The sequence below is a fragment of the Aspergillus costaricaensis genome, assembly GCF_003184835.1.
Source record: "Aspergillus costaricaensis CBS 115574 unplaced genomic scaffold BO79scaffold_30, whole genome shotgun sequence".
In the NCBI taxonomy this organism is placed as follows: domain Eukaryota; kingdom Fungi; phylum Ascomycota; class Eurotiomycetes; order Eurotiales; family Aspergillaceae; genus Aspergillus; species Aspergillus costaricensis.
In genome coordinates, this window is record NW_020291830.1 from 226872 (window position 1) to 248938 (window position 22067).

Consider the following 22067-nt stretch of genomic DNA (forward strand, 5'->3'; position numbering starts at 1 on the left):
AGTGAAGAGGAAGTATTTACTATATATTTCAAGGTATGCATATTTTCTTGAATAACATGAAGACATGTTCGACTCTGAATCTTGTTGGTAATCAGTGATATATATCTAGAGGTCCTTGTTCTCAACTTTTTCAACCTCACTTTTTTTCAAATGAAACCCGGCTTTCTACATCACAGTTTGGAGGCCTATAAGACGACCTAACAATTCCTCGAATGCTCAGCCCTTGTTTGAACAGTATATCCAAGTCTTTCAGCTTCCACCCCATAGTTTCCGGATACAGGAAATACACCGAGATAGGGATACATGCACCAATCACGGCATATACTATATAATACTGATAGCCAATATTGTTGATTGCAACAGGAGTTATCATCGTGACAACAAAATTCCTAACAAATCAGCACTGGCACTTTGTATGAAAATGTCTGCAACAAGAAAGGAAGCTTACCAAAGCCAATGATTTGCGGTTGAGATCGAAGCCATAGCAACTCTCAGCCGGAGCGGCGCTACCTCCGTACAGTATAGAAAGTTGGCACCCAGAAACCCGATGGGGATGAAGAAGTTAAACAAGAAAATAAAAAGCGCCGAAATAACCGAAGCGGGCTTGTTTGTATGTGGAAAGCTCGTGGTGATTGCTAAGGCCAGCATACAAAGCGACATCCCCGACCCGCTGACAATAAACACCACGCGGCGACCGAACCGATCGATGCAGTAAAAAGCCACGAAACACGAGAGAAACTTCCACGAGAGCGTCGCGGCAGCCAGTATTCGAGACATCGTGCTGGTCATTTGGAGGTTATCTTCGAAGATAATCGGAGCGTAGACTGAGATGAGGTTTCCTAAAAGTAGTTGCGTCAACTATGGTCTGCATACGTGTAGGGCGTGTCTTCTATGGGCACTTACCTCCCGACATTTGCTGGTAGAACTGGAGCATGATGCACAGAGCGAAGCGGTAGAATAACCTTTCATCGTTTGGGCGCCAAATATCCATTATTGAGACACCGCGAGAGTGATTCTTTAGTGTTGACTGGATTGCCGCAATATCGCCGTTCACATCTTCCGACTGGGCTGATGAATTGTTCAGACTGACTAATGTTGCACGAGCTTGCTGAAGGCGGCCCTTTTGAACAAGCCATCGAGGAGATTCTGGGAGAAAGAAAATTGAAAACATGGGGATTAGCGAAACCAACCCCGGAATTGCCAGTGGCACTCTCCAGGCAACTGAACCGGTTTTGACATGGTAGAGTCCCAAGTTAACCCACGATGTTATTGCGTACCCGGCGCTGATGAAAAGGCCATCCAGAACAACATGTTTGCCCCTATTATGTGCCGATGAACATTCGGACTGCCAGACAGGTACTGTTCCACTAAGCATTCCAATGCCGATTCCAATTATAAGCCTTCCCACAATCAACTGAGCGAGCCCAAAAGAGGAACAACATAGGGCTTCCCCAATCAACGTTGCAAGTGAGCCTGCAAATATGACATTTCTTCTTCCCAAGATGTCACCGATCAATGAGCATGAAAGAGACCCAACCAATGCACCAAGGGTAAATGTCGAGATAACAACACCTTGTACTGTTAAATTGTGGCTTTTCAAGGCGCCTGATGTGTGGATAGTATCGATTTCGGGGAAGGTTATGGTCCAGTCTTCCACAGATACGAGACCGCCGACGCCGGCTTGATTGTAGCCAAAGAGGAAAAAGGCAGGGCATACTACCAGAATCAACTGGGAAAGCGACAGTACGTGACCATGGAGTGCCATGCTTGATGACCACTGTTGTTCACAGGATCCTTGTCAAAAAAAAAAAAAATATGAACAACGGTGACGATATATGCAGTCCATTTTGAATGCATTTATAGTTGACAGGCTACCCCACAACCAGACACTCTTCCCCGGATGATTGTGTAGAAGAGCCTGGGGGTATGTAGGTACCCCATGTTAGCTAAGAAGAGTGACGCGTGGTTAGCCCGAAATTGCGGGGATGGAATAGGGCTGGCTCGGGAGACTAATTTCGGGATAAGGCCTATCCCGTCGGAATAGTACCAAACTCCGGCATAATACCAGCGTAGTCTTCGGAATACCAGTGACTGTTCCGATCGCTCTCAATTAAAGGGAAATTCACCAGCCACAATCATCGCACTGCGCATACCTTCAATTCTTTTCATAGCAGCATCACCTATACACATCCCAAACAATGTTGAACAGTGCGGTCGATTCCCGCATTTTCCGCAATCTTTTTGGAACGGAAGAAATCCGCGACATATTCTCAGATGAAGCTTACATCAAGTGCTTGGTTGAAGTTGAAATTGCTCTTGCGCGGGCTGAAGCAAAGGTGAATGTTATCCCACACGAATCGGCCAATGTTATCGCAGAGAACACCAAGTACGAAAACCTAGAGTATGTATCCCTCTTTCCGAACCCTACAATTACGGACTAATAACATCTATGAAAATAGCCTCGACCGCATGGCCGCAGACACCGAAAATGTTGGGTATCCTGTCTTGCCGCTGGTGTGGCAATTGGCCGAGATGGTGCCCGAGGAACATGCCAAGTACATCCACTGGGGTGCCACAACACAAGATATCATGGACTGCGCTTCAATGGTGCAAATGCGTAGAGGACTTGTTATCGTCCGTCGGAACCTTCATGAGTTGGATGCAACTCTAAAGTCTCTTTCGAAGAAATATGCCGACACGTACGTCTTAGAAATGCAACACTGTTAAAGAGGTGCTGACACTTCCAAGACCCATGGCAGGCAGGACCCATCTCCAACATGCTCTTCCAATCACATTTGGATATAAATGCGCCGTATATCTCTCTGGTATCCAACGGCATATCCAACGATTGACCGAAATAGAACGTCGATGTTTGCTGGTCCAGTTCGGCGGCGCAGCAGGAACATTGGCATCACTCGGCTCGGATGATACCGGTCTAAAGGTGCGAAAACAACTTGCGACGGAGCTCGGGTTACACGATCCATCAATTACATGGCATGTGGCACGGGATCACATTGCCGAAATCATCAACTTTTTAGCACTCATCGGGGGATCTCTAGGGAAAATCGCTATAGATATCATCATCATGTCGTCTAACGAGGTTGCCGAGGTGGCTGAGCCCTTCGTACCATTTCGGGGAGCGTCGTCAACCATGCCTCAGAAGCGAAACCCTATATCAAGCGAAGTTATACTTGCCTCTTCGAAGTTGCTTCGGTCGAACGCATCATTGGCTCTGGATGCCATGGTGTCCGATTTCGAACGAGCTTCCGGCCCCTGGCACCTGGAGTGGAGCTGCGTTCCAGATTCATTTGTCCTATGTTGTGGTGCGCTACACCAAGCGAACTTCATTATGAAGGGCCTTCTCGTCAACACTGAAGCCATGTCAAACAATCTCAACATGACCAAGGGCCTGATTGTTGCGGAGGCAGTGATGATGGGAACTGCGCCGAAACTTGGTCGCCAGAGGGCACATGACGTGGTTTATGAGGCCTGTACAAAGGCAATTGAGGGAAATCTTCCCTTAATCGATGTCCTTCAACAGGATAATAGTTTGGTAGCTGAAGTCGGAGTGGAGAGGCTAAGGTCCCTTTGTGATCCATGTCAGTATCTTGGGTGCTGCCGACAGATGATTGAGAATGTCATTCGTGATGAGTAGAAATTTCCGTCAGTGTGATTAACAAGAGAAATATATAAATTATAATACGTGAGAATTTATTTGCTCTTCACACTGGATCGGAAACTATTGGACAACCTGCAGGTGGTTTACGTTATCATCCTACTCTTCTGCCCATTGCCATGGCTGGGGTGTGTGCCTCTAGGAATCACAATAACGCAAGTCAGAGTGTGTATTGAAAGTACAAGGAAACCTTTTTTACCTCGAACCATAAACCTTTCATCTTTTTCATTACCTCTAGAGTTGCTGCCAAACAGGTTGGATGACTTTCCGAACGGCGAAAGATTTGCTGCCGACTTGGCGAGGACGGTGACATTCATCTGCAGGGATTTACGCATCAATTAATATAATCTCGGGTTAAAGGTGCCCGGTTCATGTACGCCTACAATATTGCAATGAAACACATGCTGCAGGTGTATAAGGTCTACTATATATATAATTACACCTAGGTCACTAGCCTACTAATAATATTTATGATGCTTGAGTAGTTAGTCTGTTAGTCCTGGTGTAGGGGCAAGATGTAGGCATTGTATAGAAATATTGCTCTCTCCCAAGTGTAACTATCACCCCACAAATGAGTCTCTCTGTCTCAAGAAGGGAAAAATAACAAGGAGAGGCATATATGTAAGACAGCCAAAGCTCTCAATCAGCCCGTACTGTTTTCCGCGGCAAAACAACTGATAGCTGCGGGGTCGTTGGTTCAAAGCTGTAGATCAAGGACAAGGAAGAATTTCTCCTCAAATAAGAACAAAGAGCATCAGCCGTTTCAGACTACATATTTGGTCGGCTAAATTTGGTTTCTGGCAGTTTTGCCTGTTTCTTTACTATAAGAGCATAACGAAGAACGCTTTGAACGGACTTGTTCACTGCAAATGTGGCCCCAAGCAAAGTGTCCATAATGCCTTCTCTTGCAAGCATCATCGCTTTTGTAATTCTTATTCCATTTGCAGTATCCGATCAAGCCCTTAAGCTCAATGTTACCCGCGAAATAAGAATTTCTCCGCCGGCTAGCCCTAGGCCTGGGAAGCAGATTGTGGATGCAGCATATCAATCATTTTCCATCGAGTTTTCGTTCATGGCAGATTATGCCGGAAATGATACGTATGTTCAACCCTAGATACCATTGGTGACGTACTTTTAACTTTTACAAGACACCCAAACGTTTTTTCAAGGCAAGTGATCCAAAACTTCTACGACATATCGGGCGCATATCCGATCTTCCGTGTGGGCGGCAGCACCCAAAGCTCTGCCATATATTATCCGAATCAAACCGAAGCTATAATCGACCCATTTAGCTCTGTCGCTTCTGACCAGCCATCGCATACGCTCGTTGGCCCTTCTTGGTTTCAATCCTTCAGACAATTTCCCAATGGCACCCAATACATATATGGTATAGTTTTCACGACACCATAGAGAACAAAATGCTAACAATTTTGTGCAAGGCCTCAATTTCTTCAATACGGTAAACGAGACATATTACAATATTGGGAACGGCCTTGATCAATGTGTACTCGAGGCAAACGCTGCCTACGAGACCATGGGCAACTCATTATATGCGTTCGAAATTGGTAATGAGGTAGATAGTAAGTTGGCTCGATATCAGATTGTGATTGTCTACCCTGCGTTTAACAGTATAAACCAGGCTGGGGAAATGGTAAGCATAGAGACGGGAATTGGACAGTCCAACGCTACGTTAACCAGTGGAACGAATTTGCGTCGGCTATCAGTCGGAACTTGACTGGTAAGGACGCAACGAGATTGTTCCAAGGATGTGCATTTGAGGCACCTCGCCATCTCGACGAAAGGACGGACTGGAATGTTGAAAATGCGGAGCTAGATGGTATGGGTGCAGACAAGACAAAGACGGTTTCCGACCACGAGGTGAATGAGCATAAGATCAGTAAATGCATCTATGGACTGTCTGCTAACAGGGGCTTCGTAGTATATGGGAGCTAATTGCCACTATACGGGCGCTGGGCCAACAATCGAAGATACCCTTTTCGATCGCACCAACATGCTCTCTCGTGTTTGGTACCATGACTATCTGGGCAATGCGACAGCGAACTCAGGTATCAAATATGTCATCGGTGAGACTAACTCCATTTCTTGCCAGGGCGCGTTCAATATCTCAGACGTTATGGCATCTGCTGTCTGGGCCATTGACTATGTCATGTATCTATCCTCACTCAAGGTATCCCGTGTTCATTTTCACATGGGAACACGCTATCGCTACTCACCCTGGCAGCCTGTTCTCTACAACGACAGTGCTCCCCACGTCAACCCAATGTACTATGGGAATCTCTTCAACGCTGCTGTGTTTGCAGGCGGGAACAAGCAGACGGAAGTTCTTGTCAACGAAACAAACTTCGGTGCATATGCGGTCTACCAAGCCGGAAGCCTAGATGCTATTGTGGCGGTCAACCTTAACATCTGGAACTCAACATCTGACCCGGTTGCTAGGCCTTACACAGCGCTAGCCCTTACAGCTGACTGGGAAAATGCAAAGGTTTCTAGGCTGACAAGTCCTGGTGTGGATATCGCTGGTAATATTACATTTGCTGGCCAACATGTTGATCAGAATGCCCGGATTGTGGGACGAAAGACGTACGATACGGTGATTAATGGCAAGGTCCTTGTGGGTGCAGGTGAGGCAATACTTGTTCGAAAGTGATTCGTTGCTTAAGCTTCAAGAGTGAAAATCTACTGGATATTGGATGATGGTATATATTTTAGGACGTATATGATGATACACTATCTATCGCTGTTTCTTGAAGCAGGTATAAATCAAGTCACCAGCTTTGGGACTCCCGGTGAACAATAAACACGACAGATATAATTATGAGCAGTCACGTAATTGTATATGAAAGGATCATTTGTCCGAAGAGATAATCATTATCTATTGCTAGTAAATTTTGATATATCAGGTCGAATCGGGACACATAAGAACCTCGGTATGGTTGTTATACATTAGGTGTAATATAAAGTTTTAAATTGCATGGTATCGGCTGTACTGTACCATACCATTCACATTAATACCAATACAGCGGAGGCATACGGAGTAGTGCTTCATCCGGGCGGCAACATTCGATGCACAGGCTCCAGGTTCAAGTAGATTAGCCGCATCGTAAGGGGCAATGTGTCAGCGGAACTTCCCGCTTCAAGACTCCGGAGATGGTGCCAGGTGAAGTTAGCCTCACCCCCACTCTTTTGTCAATACACATTTTTGATATAAACCCTGCTTTCTATTACCCATTCGGCCTGTCGTCAAAATCTTTCCAGGGTAATGATATTTGAATCCACTTCAGCTCCCCATTTCGACTGTAACAAATCGACAGCGAACTGCCCATCACCTCCTCCCTCCTGAAATGGAAGAATCATTGACACCCTTTCTGCAATATACAGAAAAGGACCGTCGGTGAGCTGATCTCGCCACTCAACGGAGTTATGATCCAATAATTTAACCTAGTGGCGACTTGCAATAGGTCTGACGCGCCTGCCTTTTCACTCGCTCTTCAAGGTCCGGGAAGACTGTCACGCACATCCCCATACCTGTTTCATGTGACCCTACAGCGGGTTGATGAGGTTAGCGATCACTGTGTCTTTGCATGGTACCCGCAGACCCATGGCTTTGCTACCTCAAACGGGTTCATTCTTCTTCAATGTACCGCGCAGGGCGAGCTGCACCAAGTCAAACTCCCGGAGTATACTATACTCCCCCAACTAGAACATGGGCACTTCTCCCCTTACAATATCCATAAGCCCGGCAATGTGCAGCAATATTACGATGTTATCCCCGACCGTCTTATCCCATACCTACAGACAGGCGAGCGATATGTACTCCTCTGGCCCGGTCAACAATATGGCTCATGGAATTGGACCGATAAAGTAGAAAACTCTAAAGTTGTCTTGCCAGGCGGGCCCTTCCTATCCTTCACAGTCGAGGACAATGAGAACATGCCGATCATGCCGACATTGATCTCCGGGTGAGAACCTTCCTTGCTCCTCTACTGCTTGTACTACCCCAGAACACATGCTAAGCTCCCTATGTACCCATATGATTGGAGCGCAAGAATGCCGTCCTACTCTGATTGCAAAAGTCGAATGTTGCCCCCAGGACCAGGTGGCTTTACAGGATGACCTCGTGCTTGCGACCCTTCATGTGACGTACGTGCCAACAAGTGGTAGCGGTGGTAGGCCGTTTACTTTCAACACGGCAGGGTTGACCGTCGAGCTCTGGGTTTGGCGGGATCGGTGGGTCAATGTGGAAGGGTTCGTCTGCGGTGGAGGATGGGCATTCGTTGATGACCCTGACATGCAGGTCTCGCCAGGCCGTGATAATGGCTTTGCCAGTCTGCGTCCAGGAGAAACGTGATCCGAGGTCTTGCGGCTTCATTTACTCACGGATATGGAGAGCAATGATGGTGGAGAAGCCCGGGTTGGGGAGGGGATCCGGTGTCTCTTCAAGGGCATCCGGCTCGACTGGTGGGTTTGGGGAAGTCGGGAGGACCATTTGGAGACGACAGTCACAATTCCAGCCACGGGAAGCTGGACCGTACGGGAGCCGGGCGAACAGCCCAACGTTTTTATTCCTGCGGCGGCACCCGTGGATTTGGAGATCATATAGTATGAGCCGATGGAGGAGACGAAATTCAAACACGCTACATGCGACAAGTCTTAGGCAACTCGTGAGTCATCTGAATTTTCAGCAATGCATCCAATTACCCGATTCTTCTAGATCAAGCTTGGGGATAGAAATATGTATACGTCTATAGAAACTTAACTTATCAGGAGTCCACAGTAATGACATTATATACAGGAGAGCTCATAACTATACATCCATTCTAGCTTAAGATGGCTGAGCATGGCTCATTCTGTTAAAAATGGTCTTACTATATAATCTTGGCAAGCTATTATAAAAGAACCATTCTCTGAGCCTGGGAAGCCCTGGATTTAGATTCCTCACTCGCTGCAAAATGTTCTATACTGGTAATTCCCATACCGATAGAGAGTATATTACTTGAGTACTAATGGGACAAGTTCTCTAGGCTGCGTGAAAAGCTTGAGTGCTGGATGAATACTGATAAGACCAGAGTGGTGACAGTGACGGTGGGCGGTAATTATATCACTTTTGCAGATATTCTCATGCAATGTATCCTGCGATGGCAGCCCTGGTCAATTACTCCCTCGTATAACTACTTCTGTGCGCATTTTAAGCAGGCCGCTCAGGATCTCATGACGGACACGAGCGACAAGGGCTTACAGGCCCAGCTATCGAACATCTATCGCGATATACGAGGACAGGCAGATAGCAATCGGATAAGCTTGTGCATTGCATTGCGCTTCATGTAGAACCCGCCCGCTAACCAGATTTCTCTTCGTCGAGCAAGTCTATCTCTACGTTGTCGGATATCCCAAGCTCTTTAACGCCCAGACCACGTACTGCAACAGTGTCAATATCAGGTACTGGGGTGTGGACACCGCCAATCCCTACACCGCACTGACGACGAGCGTGCGGAAGGAGCTGAACTAATTCGTTGAAGACATCGATAAAGTGATCCAGAATGCGATCACGGATGCCAACAATCGCCGCGAATCCATGAACATCGCCTACGCGGACGTGGATGCCCGCTTTGAGGGCCACCGTTGGTGTGAAGGCGGGGTGAAAGAGCCTGATGCCACATACCCCAGCACTTTCTTCTTCCTGAGCGGCTGGTCGGACATAACTGAGGAAGGCGCCATCCAGCAGGCCTCCTCGGACGACGAAAGCGACTACATCAGCAGCCTGCAGGGACAAACGACCCTGCCGCTGCCCGACGGTCATACTTGCAACACCACACTGGGGGCCAATCCAGACCCCGTGGATGTGTACTGGTGTTAAGTGGCCGCGACAGTCGTCAATGATCCGGATGGAGCGCTCGCGCAGATGGTGTCTCGCGCCAATAGCGAAGTCGCTGATGGGAACTACACGGCTCAGGATATTGGGTGGTTGAAGCCGACTCGACAGCTTAAAACATTCCATCCGCGAAGCGCGGGTATGGCGCTGTATCGCGATGCCATTCTGGACTTGATGCAAGACGATTAAGGTCTGAATTTACCTGGCATGTAGCCCTGACCGAACCCTATGTATTATATTGTGATTATGGACTGGCATTGTATTGTAACATATGGTACTGTAATATACATTACGTTATATCCCATGCTCAGGCGGTAAGCATCATGGCCGTCTACCATGATTGACTTTGTAGTCTTCGAGATGGTATAAAGAGCCCAATAACAGCTTTTGCGGTAGCTAGAAAGATAGTACTTTATTTCTCCAAGGTGTTGTTGCTCATTTCTTCTAAACCGGTCACTCTGTGATAATCACGTGCTCTGTATCTTTCTAACTTGTTTGTAACATGCAGATGCCCTATCCCTAAGACATTTTTCTCCTCGTCCTCAATTCCAAGACGCTAAGGGGCCGCTAAAATAGTGGCATGTGTCTTGCGCTGTTTATATAACTATGGGACGGGGAGCCTATCTTTCTAACTTTTTCTTAATCCTCGGCCGCCCACAGCATCCGACAGCACTTCGCACATTTTGAGGATCCTAGTTCCCAAAAATTTCAATCCAATGGGGCGGACGCTCGTTTTTCCTTTCAGTTTGTATGACTTTATTTAGCCAAAATGCCTTCCCGTTGTTTTGGTGTGCTCTTTTTGCTGACCGAGGATTAAATCAGGATTATCCTTGCCCTATCATGGGCCTCCTTTCTCCCCCAGGTCAAGCATGTGTGGCAGACGAAAGACAGCCGGGGGATCTCCACTGCCTACCTGCTTTTCAATCTGCTCTGCATCACCGAGCATGTCTTCTTTCAATCCCTTGACACCGCCTGTCTTTGGGATGTCTCCAGATTGCCCTCATCGCCGTTCTCTGTCGCCCCCTTGGACTGGGTCAATCTCGCTCAAGTATTAGGAGACTGGGTATTGTCCAACGTCTTGTAAGTCCAAACAACCAGCCCCACCACCACATCTCGCTGTGATGCCTACCATCTGGCTAACTGTCTGTCTATAAATGCCACAACCCCAGCTTCTTGCTGTGTCTCTACTACTCCCCTCCCACCCGACCCCATCGTCATCGTCTGCGAATCCTCCTGATCCTCGCTCTCTATTCCTTCTTCCTGCTGTTCACTCTGATCCCGCTCATATTAGACCTCACCACGGACATCTTCTGTCCGCCGAGCAATCCGCACGATTGCCCGCTGCCGGAGCGGGACGTAGTCCCTTTCCTCCGCGGCATCCACTGCTTCTTTCTCTTGCCCATCACGACGGTGATTCTCCCTGTTCTGGGTTTCTATAAGCAAGCACAGCGCCAGATGCGACAGCGACGACAAGGACAACCAAGTAGGCAGCATCATCAGGAGCCCCGCGAACAGGCCTTGATGATTCCTCCGTCTCATCCCCCATCACCGACCACCCCCACAGATCTCAACCGCCTCCTTGCCCGCTCCCGCCTTTTTCAGGCTGCTATCTTCGCGCTCTCGGCTATCCTCTGGATTTTCCGCTTGCCCCCAGGGCAACAGGAGCGAGCATACGATCCGCCGCCGCCGCCCGATGATCCTCTTCTGCCCCAGCCCTGGCTGTTGGTCTTCTTGCATTGGTGGATGTCCATGGGGTATATGACCGTCGATGAGGTCATTTTTGCGGTCGGGCAGGGTGTGTTGGGGTACTTGGGTCTACGAAAGGCGATAGCAGCCGAGGGGAGAAGTGAAGGTGAGGAGGAGGCGGAGAGAAGGCTGTTGTTGGTAGCGGCTGAGGAACGTTTCACATACGGATCTGAAAATTGAACTTTCCCGCAATCGATACAAAGAACGTGCAAGGAAGCTGGCTAGTTAACGTGTTCGTTCTCATATTGAGAACACTTGCACTGCCGAGGGCAAAAGGAAAGGCAAGGGGAAATGATCTAGTAATCTCATAGGAAGAAGTGTAATTAGATTCTAGTTTACCCTTTGTATAATAGTCCCACCCAATGTAGCTAGTCTGATATCAAGATTTTGTAAAGAGGTTTCGAGCACCTTGTGAGGAGACTCAAGGGTACACACTAATGTAAATCGGTAAGGCTACTGTGAGGATCAATGCTTGGTTCTATAATGAATGACTTGAGCCCCAAATAGAGGGTCATAACGCTGAAGCCATTTGTGGATTGTTTCCCATGGTCAATTAACATCCAACTGGTGGAGGTTGCCAATCATCGAAAGCCTGTTTAGGCCAGGTTTTCAAGGCGGCTGACGTCTGTTATTAGACTGCTTAATGGCAATAACATAAAGGGTTCCAAAAGTGATCGTAAGCAGGGAAGACGTAAGATAATTTTTATGAGACCTAAATGGGTCTAGTGCTTATCTGCCTCGAGAATATACTGACAATAATTGACATATTTTGAGAAGAAAATGAGCCCCATCAGTTGCAGAATCATGAACTTGCCTTGCTGCAATCTTTCGAGACCTCCGGGAATCCGACGAGTTGCCACCCTTGATGCATCACATGCAGTGTAGAAAGCGGGCCGCTCAATTAGGATCAATACTAGAGTCGCACCTCCAAATGTGATGTGGGTGACCCAGAAGGCAGGGTCTTTCTTCAGCTTAGAGCAGTAAGCCCTTTATAGGAAGCAAGGGCGGATAGACGGAGGGCATACGAGAAGATAATCGAAGCAAGGAAGCAGGTACATGACGAAGCCCACGCACATCAGTACCCTCTCCAGGCTAACTAGTAAAGCGAGGCGCGCGAAGTAACAGGAGTCACAGAGATCAGTCATGAAGAAGCATAGCTATAAGTGGACGAACTCGGGATACCAGAAAGCACGTCACGGTGGCAACACGTCCTTGGATGAAAGGAAGGCCACATAGGGTCTCAAAATATGTGTTACCCTCACATCTCAGACTTGAGATCGTTTACATCTTTCTTTGACCTATGCCCCGTAGCTCTTGTCCCACGCTCCGTTCTTTAGACAACTAAGCCTCTTAGTCGAGGCAATAAGATTTTCAATTCAAGAGATGGAGTGATGGTCATCAATACCCTTGTGGTTGAAGAGACTAATTTCCTGTTCTGTCTCCCTGCCTTAAGCGGAACATGCCTAGGTCACTTGACGCTGAATCTAGTATATTACGATCTGTGCCAATCAGTATTAAGTACTAAACCAGCATACACAGTTTGTCAGTGGTACTGAGCGACTTCAGTGGGTTCCGTAGATACGTGCCGTCTATATCTTTGGGATATTGGTAGACGGTATCTTACATTCTGCTAAAAAAAGCTCTCACAATGAATAGGGTTAACAACATATATGGCATTTTATCATAATGAGATCGACTGAAGAACACATGACCCTGTTCTCTCTACCGACCTGTCTATGGGTAGGTGCATAAGAATAAATACCCTACATGTCAAAGTGAGATTATCGACACTGGTGTGCAGTATGATAGCGGTAGTGCGTAGCGTAGACATGCGCGAAGAATCAAGTTGACACGGGCCTCGTCGAAAGAGGACGTCTTCTGGGCAGTACGCAAGAAGGGATGGTTGCAAAGCAAAAGAGAAACTAGGGAGAGCATAGAAGTGCCCGGAAAGCGCAGAGCTGGAGGGTATGTGATATCACACCAGAGAGCCATGCGAGCGAATTTGATAGTAGAGCTTGCTTCCATCCCTGCACGTCCTGTCATACAATGCTGAGACATTCACTGAAGCCAGGCAGCTGTCAGCCGATCCTTTGCCTCTTCTTCCTGCGTGGCCTCTGACCACCTCTTCCAACCAACCAACTATCTTCTTGAGATCTAAATAGATCAAATCCATATATCTCTGACACTTCGTCTTGACATACAATATTGGATCCAACGTCAAATCAATGGAAAGTCAGCAGTGTGAATGCAATATAACCAAGATAGAGGCAATGCTGGATTCACTGCAACGTGTACAAGATAGCAACCGATTCAGTGAAACAACAGGAAAGTGACCAGAATTTCTTGCCTATGAGTTAATCATATCCACCTGATCAGATACCCCCACCTACCTCTTGCTCTTGCTTAGAACTAGAATTGCTATTGCCTCCACAACTAGTAGCATCCTTACCGGCTGTTCTTTCTGTCAGAGTAACTGCATCATCTATCGCCGCTGCCTGACTGCTCGATTTCTCTTTTTGTTTCCATCTTAGTCAGGGTAGCACGAAGATAGGGTAGCACGAGTAGTTCCCAATCAGGAGTGACGTACATTCATGCAGTGGTTGATACACACCGGAAACAGGAATTACCCATAAGCCCTGCCAATGACCGCTGAAAGCACTACATCCAAGATATATCAGATTTGGTATATAGCACATTTGGCATCCCTTTCGTTACTTGACCCTCCCCTCAAATTGTGCTCCTCAAATCACTAGGTAACACGTCACAGTATGACTCGGAGTTCTAGGAGGCAATAAATAATAGAAAAAGTAAGGATTTGTTGTCTTAGCTAGCTTGGCCTATCACATTCAGGCAAGGATCTTTCTCGTTCAAGCAAGAACAGATTCTCCTGTCTATGATCCCATCCTTTACCTTGCTTCCATCACAAGTGCAGTCACAATCACATGGGAGGCCTAACCAGAATTTAAATGCTGTACAATCCCACATACATGTCAATTCATCTGGCTCCAACTATCTCAGCTACTAGTAATTATTGGTGGCACTTGAATTCTTGAGCGAGACCCAGACACGTGCCCAAAACGCAATCTACATTTAAACACCTGTCGCAATCAGAAACACGTTTCTCAAACCCACAGATTCAGTCGACTATGGCAAACAGCTGCAAAGAAGAAATGACAGCTACCGTCTTGCTTGATCTCAAAAGCATTTACAGCCCCAATTGGGTCGAACAGTTAGAATCAGCAGCCGACATCGCATCAATTCGGGCTGTGCTAAACGACCATCATGTTACAGCATTTCCAGCAACGCTCAGTGGCGTTCACCAGGCATTGACAGTGGCACTGCGAGTTGCTTTGCTGATTTGTGATTCAATTGACGATCTGATAATGGATCAAGCAACTGCGGCTTTCCATGACGCTCTAGCCTATAGGCCCTGCCTCCACGGTACTGAAGCAGGTTTTCAGATCCATGTTCAGTCCGTGTTATCTGATTTGACATCAATGATCGATGTATCGACAGAGTACTTGCTGCGGCTGGGTTTATTTGCTGATTATGCAGCACTAATCGTCAGCAAGCTGGTGTCAGCATCCGCCTTCGGAGCGGAAACGGATGATCTAGTCATCCACCGCTGCCTCATGGCTTGCAGTGCGTTGTCCGAAGTGTACGCAACAGCAAGACAAAGCAGCCTTATTGCTGAGGAATATGACCTTGCACCGTGTCCTCCACGCTACAGGAAGGATGATGTCAAGGACGATATTGTTCAATCAGCTAGTGGACCCATTCTTGGTAACCATCAAATAATGACGCTCAACTTTCCGTTGTGTGCTCATGCAGATATGATACCAAAGCTGGCATTCACGTCTTACAGAGACAATTTTTGTTGGTTCGAGGACTGGGCGACGGCAGACCGCGGAGACGGTGATACACCTAAACTTGTAAGTTCTGTAATCACACTTAACAAAAGCTTTGAGACTCTTTTCGCAAAGCATCCAACCTATAACTGTCCTTGGCGAGCGCGAAATAAGATAGGGACGGAACTCACGCGTTGGCTGGCGAAGCTCGATCACACCACAAAGGATTCCAGCAATGCATACTTGACACATACCGGCATACTTTGTACGAGCCATGCTTGGGTCCGCAAATTGATGGTGGCATCTATTTCGTACGGAACCTACGGCAATTGGCCTGTCCCCTTTGAGTTGGCCATGGACGACTATGCCGAAGTCGTTTGTACGTACATCGGTGCAATGTGGCGGGGCTGGAGTGTTGATCATGATGTGGAAGCATCGATTGGAGAGCATAATGCTATGAATTGGCTATGCAGAGCCTGTGCGATGGCCACAACACGCGACGCCTTCTCTCCAGCCAATGCTAAGGCTATACGAAAGGATTACATTCTCCGTTTGGCCTGGTCCCCGCAGTCATATTTCTACTTTGGCCTGAGGCATCACGGCTTCGAGCGGCGAGTAGACAACTTGCTCGAGACAAGTACTAGATTATCATCACCACACCGGTGTCTCGTCCAGCAGGTCGCACCAGTTTACTCGCCCATAATGTCTGGGGACAACGTGTGCACCATTGTCACAAAACTGCTTGGTATGTGCGGCATGAGGGTAGTGAGTGATTTCGGAGATCTCGGTGACAAGGATTGGGCATGTCATCCCCGTATTTGTTCCACATGTGACTTCGCAAATTCTCGGTCTCAGCTCTTCATGGTATCTGTTGGAGCGGCACGCTTGGCGGTAATGTTGCCCAGGGATTGTAGGCCACATTTCGTTCATCTTATAGACACCTTCGGCCTTCGACTGTTTCCAGCACTCCAAGCCAGAATACTATGCCAATGCCCTTGTGTGCCTGGATGGCTGGCGGATGTGATGTCCCACGGATATACCGAAGCGGGTACGAGATGCGGTCAAAGTGACTGTACAATTCAACGTGGCTCAAGGAACAATGATCTATTGCCATTCTCGCCAGGGAGAAATGAAGGGACACCTATTGGTGGTACTTCACTAAGGTCAATTCTTCTGAATCAGGCCATGGCGGAAGCCACAAGGTACGCAGAAAGGAGCGGGCAAATGGAATGGCTTGAGGTTGTATCTCAACCCCTTGTGAACCTAGATCTATAAAATAGGATATACAAACAGGGCATGAGGCTTGGCAAGTCTAGGTCATGTTACTTCTGGAATCATACACCGTCACCTATATCAAATGCTTATCTTGTGTGTCATGAAACATTTGGAGTCCTTACTCGACATAGGTCTCAGAGGTTTCCATTGCGGTCCTCCTAATGTATGACCCTGCCCGTATTTAGACATGTTAGGAGGTTGCTGTGGCCAGAGTGCCTATGGTTGTAACATGCCAACAGGTTGTTTAGACTTTCGGGCTGATTTGATGGCACTACATCAACGGTTGGGCGAACCGTCGTGGCACCGATGTACGCAGGGAGGCCCACAGGGCTAACAACAAAGTTAGATTAGAACGAAAGAAGCTGTAAACGGCCGTCAAGAACCAGAAGCACACTGATCTTTTGAAGATGTCGATGACCACATAAGGAGAAAATTCACGCTAGGGTAGTTAGGTAATTTTTGAACTAGATGTCTCTCTTGTTGTGCCGGAGAGGATTGTTATTGCAGGGATTTTCTCCATAGTCGTACTATGAGATTCGGACTCTTAGACCTTGATCAGATTTGCTAACACTGATTAGGTGGGGAGCTACCTGAGTTAACACCGTGAGAGTCTACCACGCGTACTGAGGAGCAAACAGCATTATGAATGTAATGGCTACCGAACGGAACTGAGAGATAATATGGAGAGAGAAGACGATTATCGAAATGATGGGGATCGTGTGAATGGAGATGGCCGAGACGAAAGCTGGGATGACAATAGATCAGCGGAAGATAACCAAAACAGGATGAAGGCCCGGAAGAAAGCCCGGAAGGAATTATAGAAGTTCAATACAAGGAGAGACCCCGGGAGGAACATGGAGGGGGCCATGATATAGAGGGCAGGGGAGGTCGCACACTCATCAAGATTGGAACTGAGGACGCCGAGGAAGGCCATAAGAAGGGGAGGAAAATAGATATAAATTGAGAAAAAGAAAAAAACCCAAAATGACTAATCGATGAGCATTCTGTATTGCGCACACTATATAGAGCTGATTATAGACGAGTTGCAATACTACATTTGTGAATCATATGAACGAGCACAGCATTGCAGTAGGCTGAATCAATGAAATCATGGGATCCGAATAACCACCTTGCCGGTGTGACTAGAGCTCCAGAGGTAGTCATACGCCTGCCTGGTCTCACCGAAGTCGAATATGCGATCAATCACTGGTCGGATAGAGTGCGCCTCGAAGCACTCCAGCATATCCTGTAACTGCTCCCGCGAACCTACCACCACTCCCCGGACGATACAGACTCGATTCAACGCTAGAAAAGCAGCATCAGGACCGCGTAGCTCCTTGCCCGCACCAAGTGGATCAGGGTTCGTGATGTGGCCAATACAGTGGATAAGGCCATGCAATGCGATCGAGTCAAAGGATTGCTGTAAGGTTAGAGTACCACCGACCTCGATGATGTGGTCAACGCCGTTACCCTTGGTGAACCGCTTGGCCTCCGCTGCCCAGTCTGGATTCTTTCGATAATTAATGAGGTGGGTGGCACCGAGCTCCTTGGCCTTGGCGAGCTTTTCATCTGAGGACGAGGTCACGATCGTGGTTGCGCCTGCGGCATAGGCAATCTGTAGTCCGAACGTGGACACGCCTCCAGTTCCCTGCAACAGGACAGTCTGTCCAGGGCGAATGGGAACCAATCCATAGAGTGCGTTCCAGGCCGTGAGGGCAGCGCATGGAAGGCAAGATGCCTCCTCGAAAGTCAAGTAATCGGGAATCTTGACCACTCCTAGCTTAGGGAAAATGAAGTATTCACCTAAAAGGCCCTGAATTTTGCCACCCAGCTGTGAAAGGAGACTTTTATTGTTCAGCTTTCCTGCAATGTGATCTTGGGTGAAGTTGGCAAGCACTCTATCGCCAACTTTCCATTCGGTCACACCTTCCCCGACTTCTTCATCAATGCCTATTTGCAAACTCTCAATATACTGTTATGAAAGAGGAGAAATATAGTATACCTGCTCCATCACTTCCAGGTACAAGAGCATCTGGACCAGGAGACGGATAGGTTCCAAGGGCAATGATGCCATCTCTCCAGTTCAGTGAAACGGCTTTGATGCGCACGAGGATTTGGCCTTGCTTCGGAGACGGCTTTGAGACTTCACGGAGCACCAAGCTGTCGAAACCCTTCTTCTCGGGAAGATAGAATTCCTTGAAAGTAGGAGTAGCCATGGTGAGGAATATGTGAGTATATCTCCTTTGGGGTTGCTAAGATGATCTTCCGGTTTACGGTGCTGGAGATTCCAGATTATAAGCTACTCGAGCTATGATATTCATGAGAAATTACACCGATCACGCATTCTATTACGATAGATCTTGGCCATGCAAGATCCTTGTGTACAACACTGCGAGAAGGTCTGCCACAGCCGCTGACGCGGATCATTGCTCGATGCGCCGGACATACCAGCCAATTACTGGCCCGGCATACTACATTCCACTGTGCCCAGCCGAAGGCCTCATGATAATGGCTTGATGTCACGCTCTCTTGATTTATAATCCTTTTCATCATACGTGTTTTCTCTTGTTCGAAGCGTAAGTAGTGTGTATTAATCAAGCTAATAGGGCATAGGCGCCTTTTTGTTGGTCACGCGAGTCACCAATCACACCACTTGGTTCATGTATACAATTGAATTTATCACACACAGCGGGTATTGTTAACTAGAATCTTTATATTATAGGTATAGGGCAACGGTTGTCACACCAGTCGGATAAGAATCTGAGAAACGGCGTTAAAGTTATTCTGTGATTTATAATACTAAATGTTTTAACAAAATAATCCTATTTTTAGTGCCATGTTTATTTATGGAATGAGTAGTCATATTGTTCCATGCAATTCCTATATTTCTCGGGCTGAGAATACGGCTCGGATTGCCTCTGCATTGCCTGGTTGCAGTGCTATTTATATCATTCTTCTTTATTTTTCTGTTACCATTTTCAATAGTAGCACAGATCCATAATGATGCTCTCAAGAACTATGCTAAGAGACTTTGACTGTGTATCCACGTAATATGCCTAGTGAATCTCAAAAAATAGATTCTCGGGAAATCCGACTTTTTGCAGTACTTGTTAGTAGAACTGAGAATATTATAGCCCGCAGGCTACTATCGGCTATATTTATCTGTAAGGGATTAGATTAAAGGTTAGCAGCAAGAAACTAAGGTAATGAAATCCTGTATTTATATTCCGTGATGAACTATATTACCCGCCTAGAAGTCTTACAACATACTTTCAGGGAACAGAACTGACCTTGTCTAGTAGATCTCAGAAGAATAGATAGAGAGTGTTTCTTACATATGTATAATTGTTCCAATCTTTTGGGTTTCTTTTATTGAATCTTTTATTCTATTCCAATGTACTTGCTGAAAAGCTAGAGCAGAGTGTAAACATGGGTGATAACGAAGTGTACTGATCTAGTTTACCTACTGCATAGTCAATGTATGTTATTGGCCAAGTGCGCTGCAGATGGCCAGTTGCTGCCTTATGTAGTTATCTTTAGTTGGATTCAGAAGTGTTATCATCGTCTTGAGTAGAGTCCTCTGAAGGCTATCTATTACTAGTATATGCTAGTAGAGGATTTCACCAAGGTAAGAATGCTGGGGATATTACGTGGTGCACTGTTATTTGGGGAAGAAGTAACCATCATCTGCGAGATAGTCCTTGTAACATTTTCTTCTATATCAGTAGCTAGTATCTACCAGATTTGTTGAATCTAAGCGAAACTTAGCACATACGACCACAGGGTGTGGAAAACAGGGCTTCCCGTCCGCTCAGCCGTACTTAAGCCACACGCCGGGAGGTTAGTAGTTGGGTGGGTGACCACCAGCGAATCCCTTCTGTTGTATGTTTTTGGTCCCTTTTTTCTCTTCTTTTATTCCATTACTTTTTAGCCTGTAATACCTAGATCACCCTCCTCTTGTGTCGAGTCTGCAAACATCATTCCTCTGTCCCAGCTGCAACCACCGAACAAAATCATATATATCAGAACTCAACCTGCTGTGATTCCCCTCACCTGCTTTGATCTTCACTGTACCATATCATAATTGTCCGTTTGTCTATCATGCCTTGGATAGTGATCAATCTCGGTCCTTGGAAAGTGTATTTTCGTCAGAGCTCTTTCTACCTGAGTACTAGTTATGCTCTGGAACAATCGTTACAGCTAGTTCAATCAGCTCAAATGGTCGATTTAGTTTATCGGTGACATATTTTTCCTTGTATAACACAGTAGTAAGAAAGCCCACACAACTTGAATCACTATATACTACCTTTGTTCCACCCTTCTATACTAGGCGAACCTCAGGCCACCTGATTATATACTAAACAGACCTGATCAGGATCTATTATACCCATAAGTCATTATAAATCTAGATCCTATATAACTACTAAGACTCTTATACATGTCTCTTTCAGGCTTTCTCTTAGATTATAAATAAAATATAAGTGTTAAATCTAGAAAAGAGCTGCTATTACAGCTATAAATCTAATCTAGAAAAACTTGTTCCCGAAACAGTTTGCTGCGTCGCGAGGATGAGCGTGCTTAGGAGAATTCGGCTGTCTATGTTTACGCCGGGGCTTGATAGCATCATACCGTCATGTAAAAACTCAAGTATCCCTTAACTAAACCCAAAGGTTGCGGCCACCTGTCCGTCACGTCGAACACTTGGAATTGCTATGATGACAAACACCCCAATCGACGTTGCCATACGATTTCTAATCCTTCTGGCATCGTGTTCAATCAAGATTAAGATATGGACAGTCGCTCGGATCCGCGTAGAAGATGCCGCCCAATCTCTTAATCAATTCACAGCGTTCCTCCATGTTCTTCGCATTATAGATTATACCTGTGCCCAGTTCACTAGCGCGGCCGTATGTGGTATTCAATACCCAAACACCACCACCGTCTGGCCAGCCGAAGGAAACATACGGATCCTTATCCTCGCGTGTGCGAAAAACCATGAATTCCAACTCATCCCGATAGGTCTCGAACCATTTCGCACCTAAGCGACGCACTAGGGACAAATGAGATGTGTTAGCGTGACACCTCGACTAATGCTTTGAAGGGAAAACGAACTACGATCACAATGTGCCTCCTCTTTGGCCTGCCAATCAGGGTCTGACTTGGAAGGTCGTTCGGTGTTCCCAAATCGGTCGATCCCGAGGAAATCCAGTTCTACCCCAACGCACTCGCGAAGAACATAGAAGCCCCCACTTGAGGGGAAACCGTAGACTGCAACCCCTGGACCCGATCCATACTCAGTCCAGAAGCGCGGCTCCGGCTCAGTGTGTACACAGTCAATCCAGTTACTCGGCATGTCGGATGATGGCGCTGGTGCTGTTGCCGGCGCACGACGCATCTCGCTTACTTCATGTTGGGGCCGGAGGCGCCTGCCGGCCAAGTAAAGAACCGAAATGACAAAACATGGAATTAGGACCGCAAGCATAGACCGCATAGTAGGGGGGTTCAGGCTTATAAAGGAAATAATGGTATGAGCTGAGGTCCTGGAGATGTGAAAAGGCGACCGTCGGACACGCAGAACTTCAGGAACTTGGACAGGCTGACCCTGATCAGAGCGGAAGAAGCGGCCGGAACC

The 22067-nt window shown here is 47.0% G+C and overlaps 9 protein-coding genes across 9 annotated transcripts; 6 read left to right on the top strand and 3 right to left on the bottom strand.

Annotated features, from left to right (window-relative positions):
• Positions 1-136: 136 nt before the first annotated feature.
• Positions 137-1765, bottom strand: BO79DRAFT_155558 (general substrate transporter; the record flags this gene model as incomplete). The annotated part of the gene is made up of 3 exons (XM_025678790.1): positions 137-389; positions 449-839; positions 904-1765. 3 exons carry the CDS (start codon positions 1763-1765, stop codon positions 137-139), a joined length of 1506 nt encoding a protein of 501 aa, XP_025536488.1.
• Positions 1766-2198: 433 nt separating this feature from the next.
• Positions 2199-3655, top strand: BO79DRAFT_155291 (class-II fumarase/aspartase family protein; the record flags this gene model as incomplete). The annotated part of the gene is made up of 3 exons (XM_025678778.1): positions 2199-2401; positions 2460-2699; positions 2749-3655. The coding sequence occupies 3 exons, from the start codon at positions 2199-2201 to the stop codon at positions 3653-3655; spliced, it is 1350 nt and encodes a 449-aa protein (XP_025536489.1).
• Positions 3656-4571: 916 nt separating this feature from the next.
• BO79DRAFT_220575 (glycosyl hydrolase family 79 C-terminal domain-containing protein) lies at positions 4572-6344 on the top strand (the record flags this gene model as incomplete). The annotated part of the gene is made up of 5 exons (XM_025683494.1): positions 4572-4774; positions 4825-5063; positions 5116-5256; positions 5316-5554; positions 5616-6344. The coding sequence occupies 5 exons, from the start codon at positions 4572-4574 to the stop codon at positions 6342-6344; spliced, it is 1551 nt and encodes a 516-aa protein (XP_025536490.1).
• A 559-nt stretch (positions 6345-6903) lies between these two features.
• Positions 6904-8045, top strand: BO79DRAFT_247418 (uncharacterized protein; the record flags this gene model as incomplete). Its single annotated transcript, XM_025685644.1, has 3 exons — positions 6904-7088; positions 7156-7656; positions 7712-8045. Exons 1-3 carry the CDS (start codon positions 7039-7041, stop codon positions 8043-8045), a joined length of 885 nt encoding a protein of 294 aa, XP_025536491.1. The 5' UTR covers positions 6904-7038.
• Positions 8046-8743: 698 nt separating this feature from the next.
• BO79DRAFT_231314 (uncharacterized protein) lies at positions 8744-9755 on the top strand (the record flags this gene model as incomplete). The annotated part of the gene is made up of 4 exons (XM_025684149.1): positions 8744-8997; positions 9041-9182; positions 9234-9546; positions 9586-9755. 4 exons carry the CDS (start codon positions 8744-8746, stop codon positions 9753-9755), a joined length of 879 nt encoding a protein of 292 aa, XP_025536492.1.
• Positions 9756-10222: 467 nt separating this feature from the next.
• BO79DRAFT_289720 (uncharacterized protein) lies at positions 10223-11627 on the top strand. Its single transcript, XM_025688807.1, has 3 exons — positions 10223-10314; positions 10389-10646; positions 10736-11627. Exons 1-3 carry the CDS (start codon positions 10283-10285, stop codon positions 11490-11492), a joined length of 1047 nt encoding a protein of 348 aa, XP_025536493.1. The 5' UTR covers positions 10223-10282; the 3' UTR covers positions 11493-11627.
• A 2855-nt stretch (positions 11628-14482) lies between these two features.
• Positions 14483-16184, top strand: BO79DRAFT_155522 (uncharacterized protein; the record flags this gene model as incomplete). Its single annotated transcript, XM_025678789.1, has 2 exons — positions 14483-16051; positions 16098-16184. The coding sequence occupies 2 exons, from the start codon at positions 14483-14485 to the stop codon at positions 16182-16184; spliced, it is 1656 nt and encodes a 551-aa protein (XP_025536494.1).
• Positions 16185-17543: 1359 nt separating this feature from the next.
• BO79DRAFT_272973 (zinc-dependent alcohol dehydrogenase family protein) lies at positions 17544-18651 on the bottom strand (the record flags this gene model as incomplete). Its single annotated transcript, XM_025687474.1, has 2 exons — positions 17544-18385; positions 18438-18651. The coding sequence occupies 2 exons, from the start codon at positions 18649-18651 to the stop codon at positions 17544-17546; spliced, it is 1056 nt and encodes a 351-aa protein (XP_025536495.1).
• Positions 18652-21207: 2556 nt separating this feature from the next.
• Positions 21208-21788, bottom strand: BO79DRAFT_155375 (uncharacterized protein; the record flags this gene model as incomplete). The annotated part of the gene is made up of 2 exons (XM_025678781.1): positions 21208-21485; positions 21548-21788. The coding sequence occupies 2 exons, from the start codon at positions 21786-21788 to the stop codon at positions 21208-21210; spliced, it is 519 nt and encodes a 172-aa protein (XP_025536496.1).
• Positions 21789-22067: the final 279 nt, after the last annotated feature.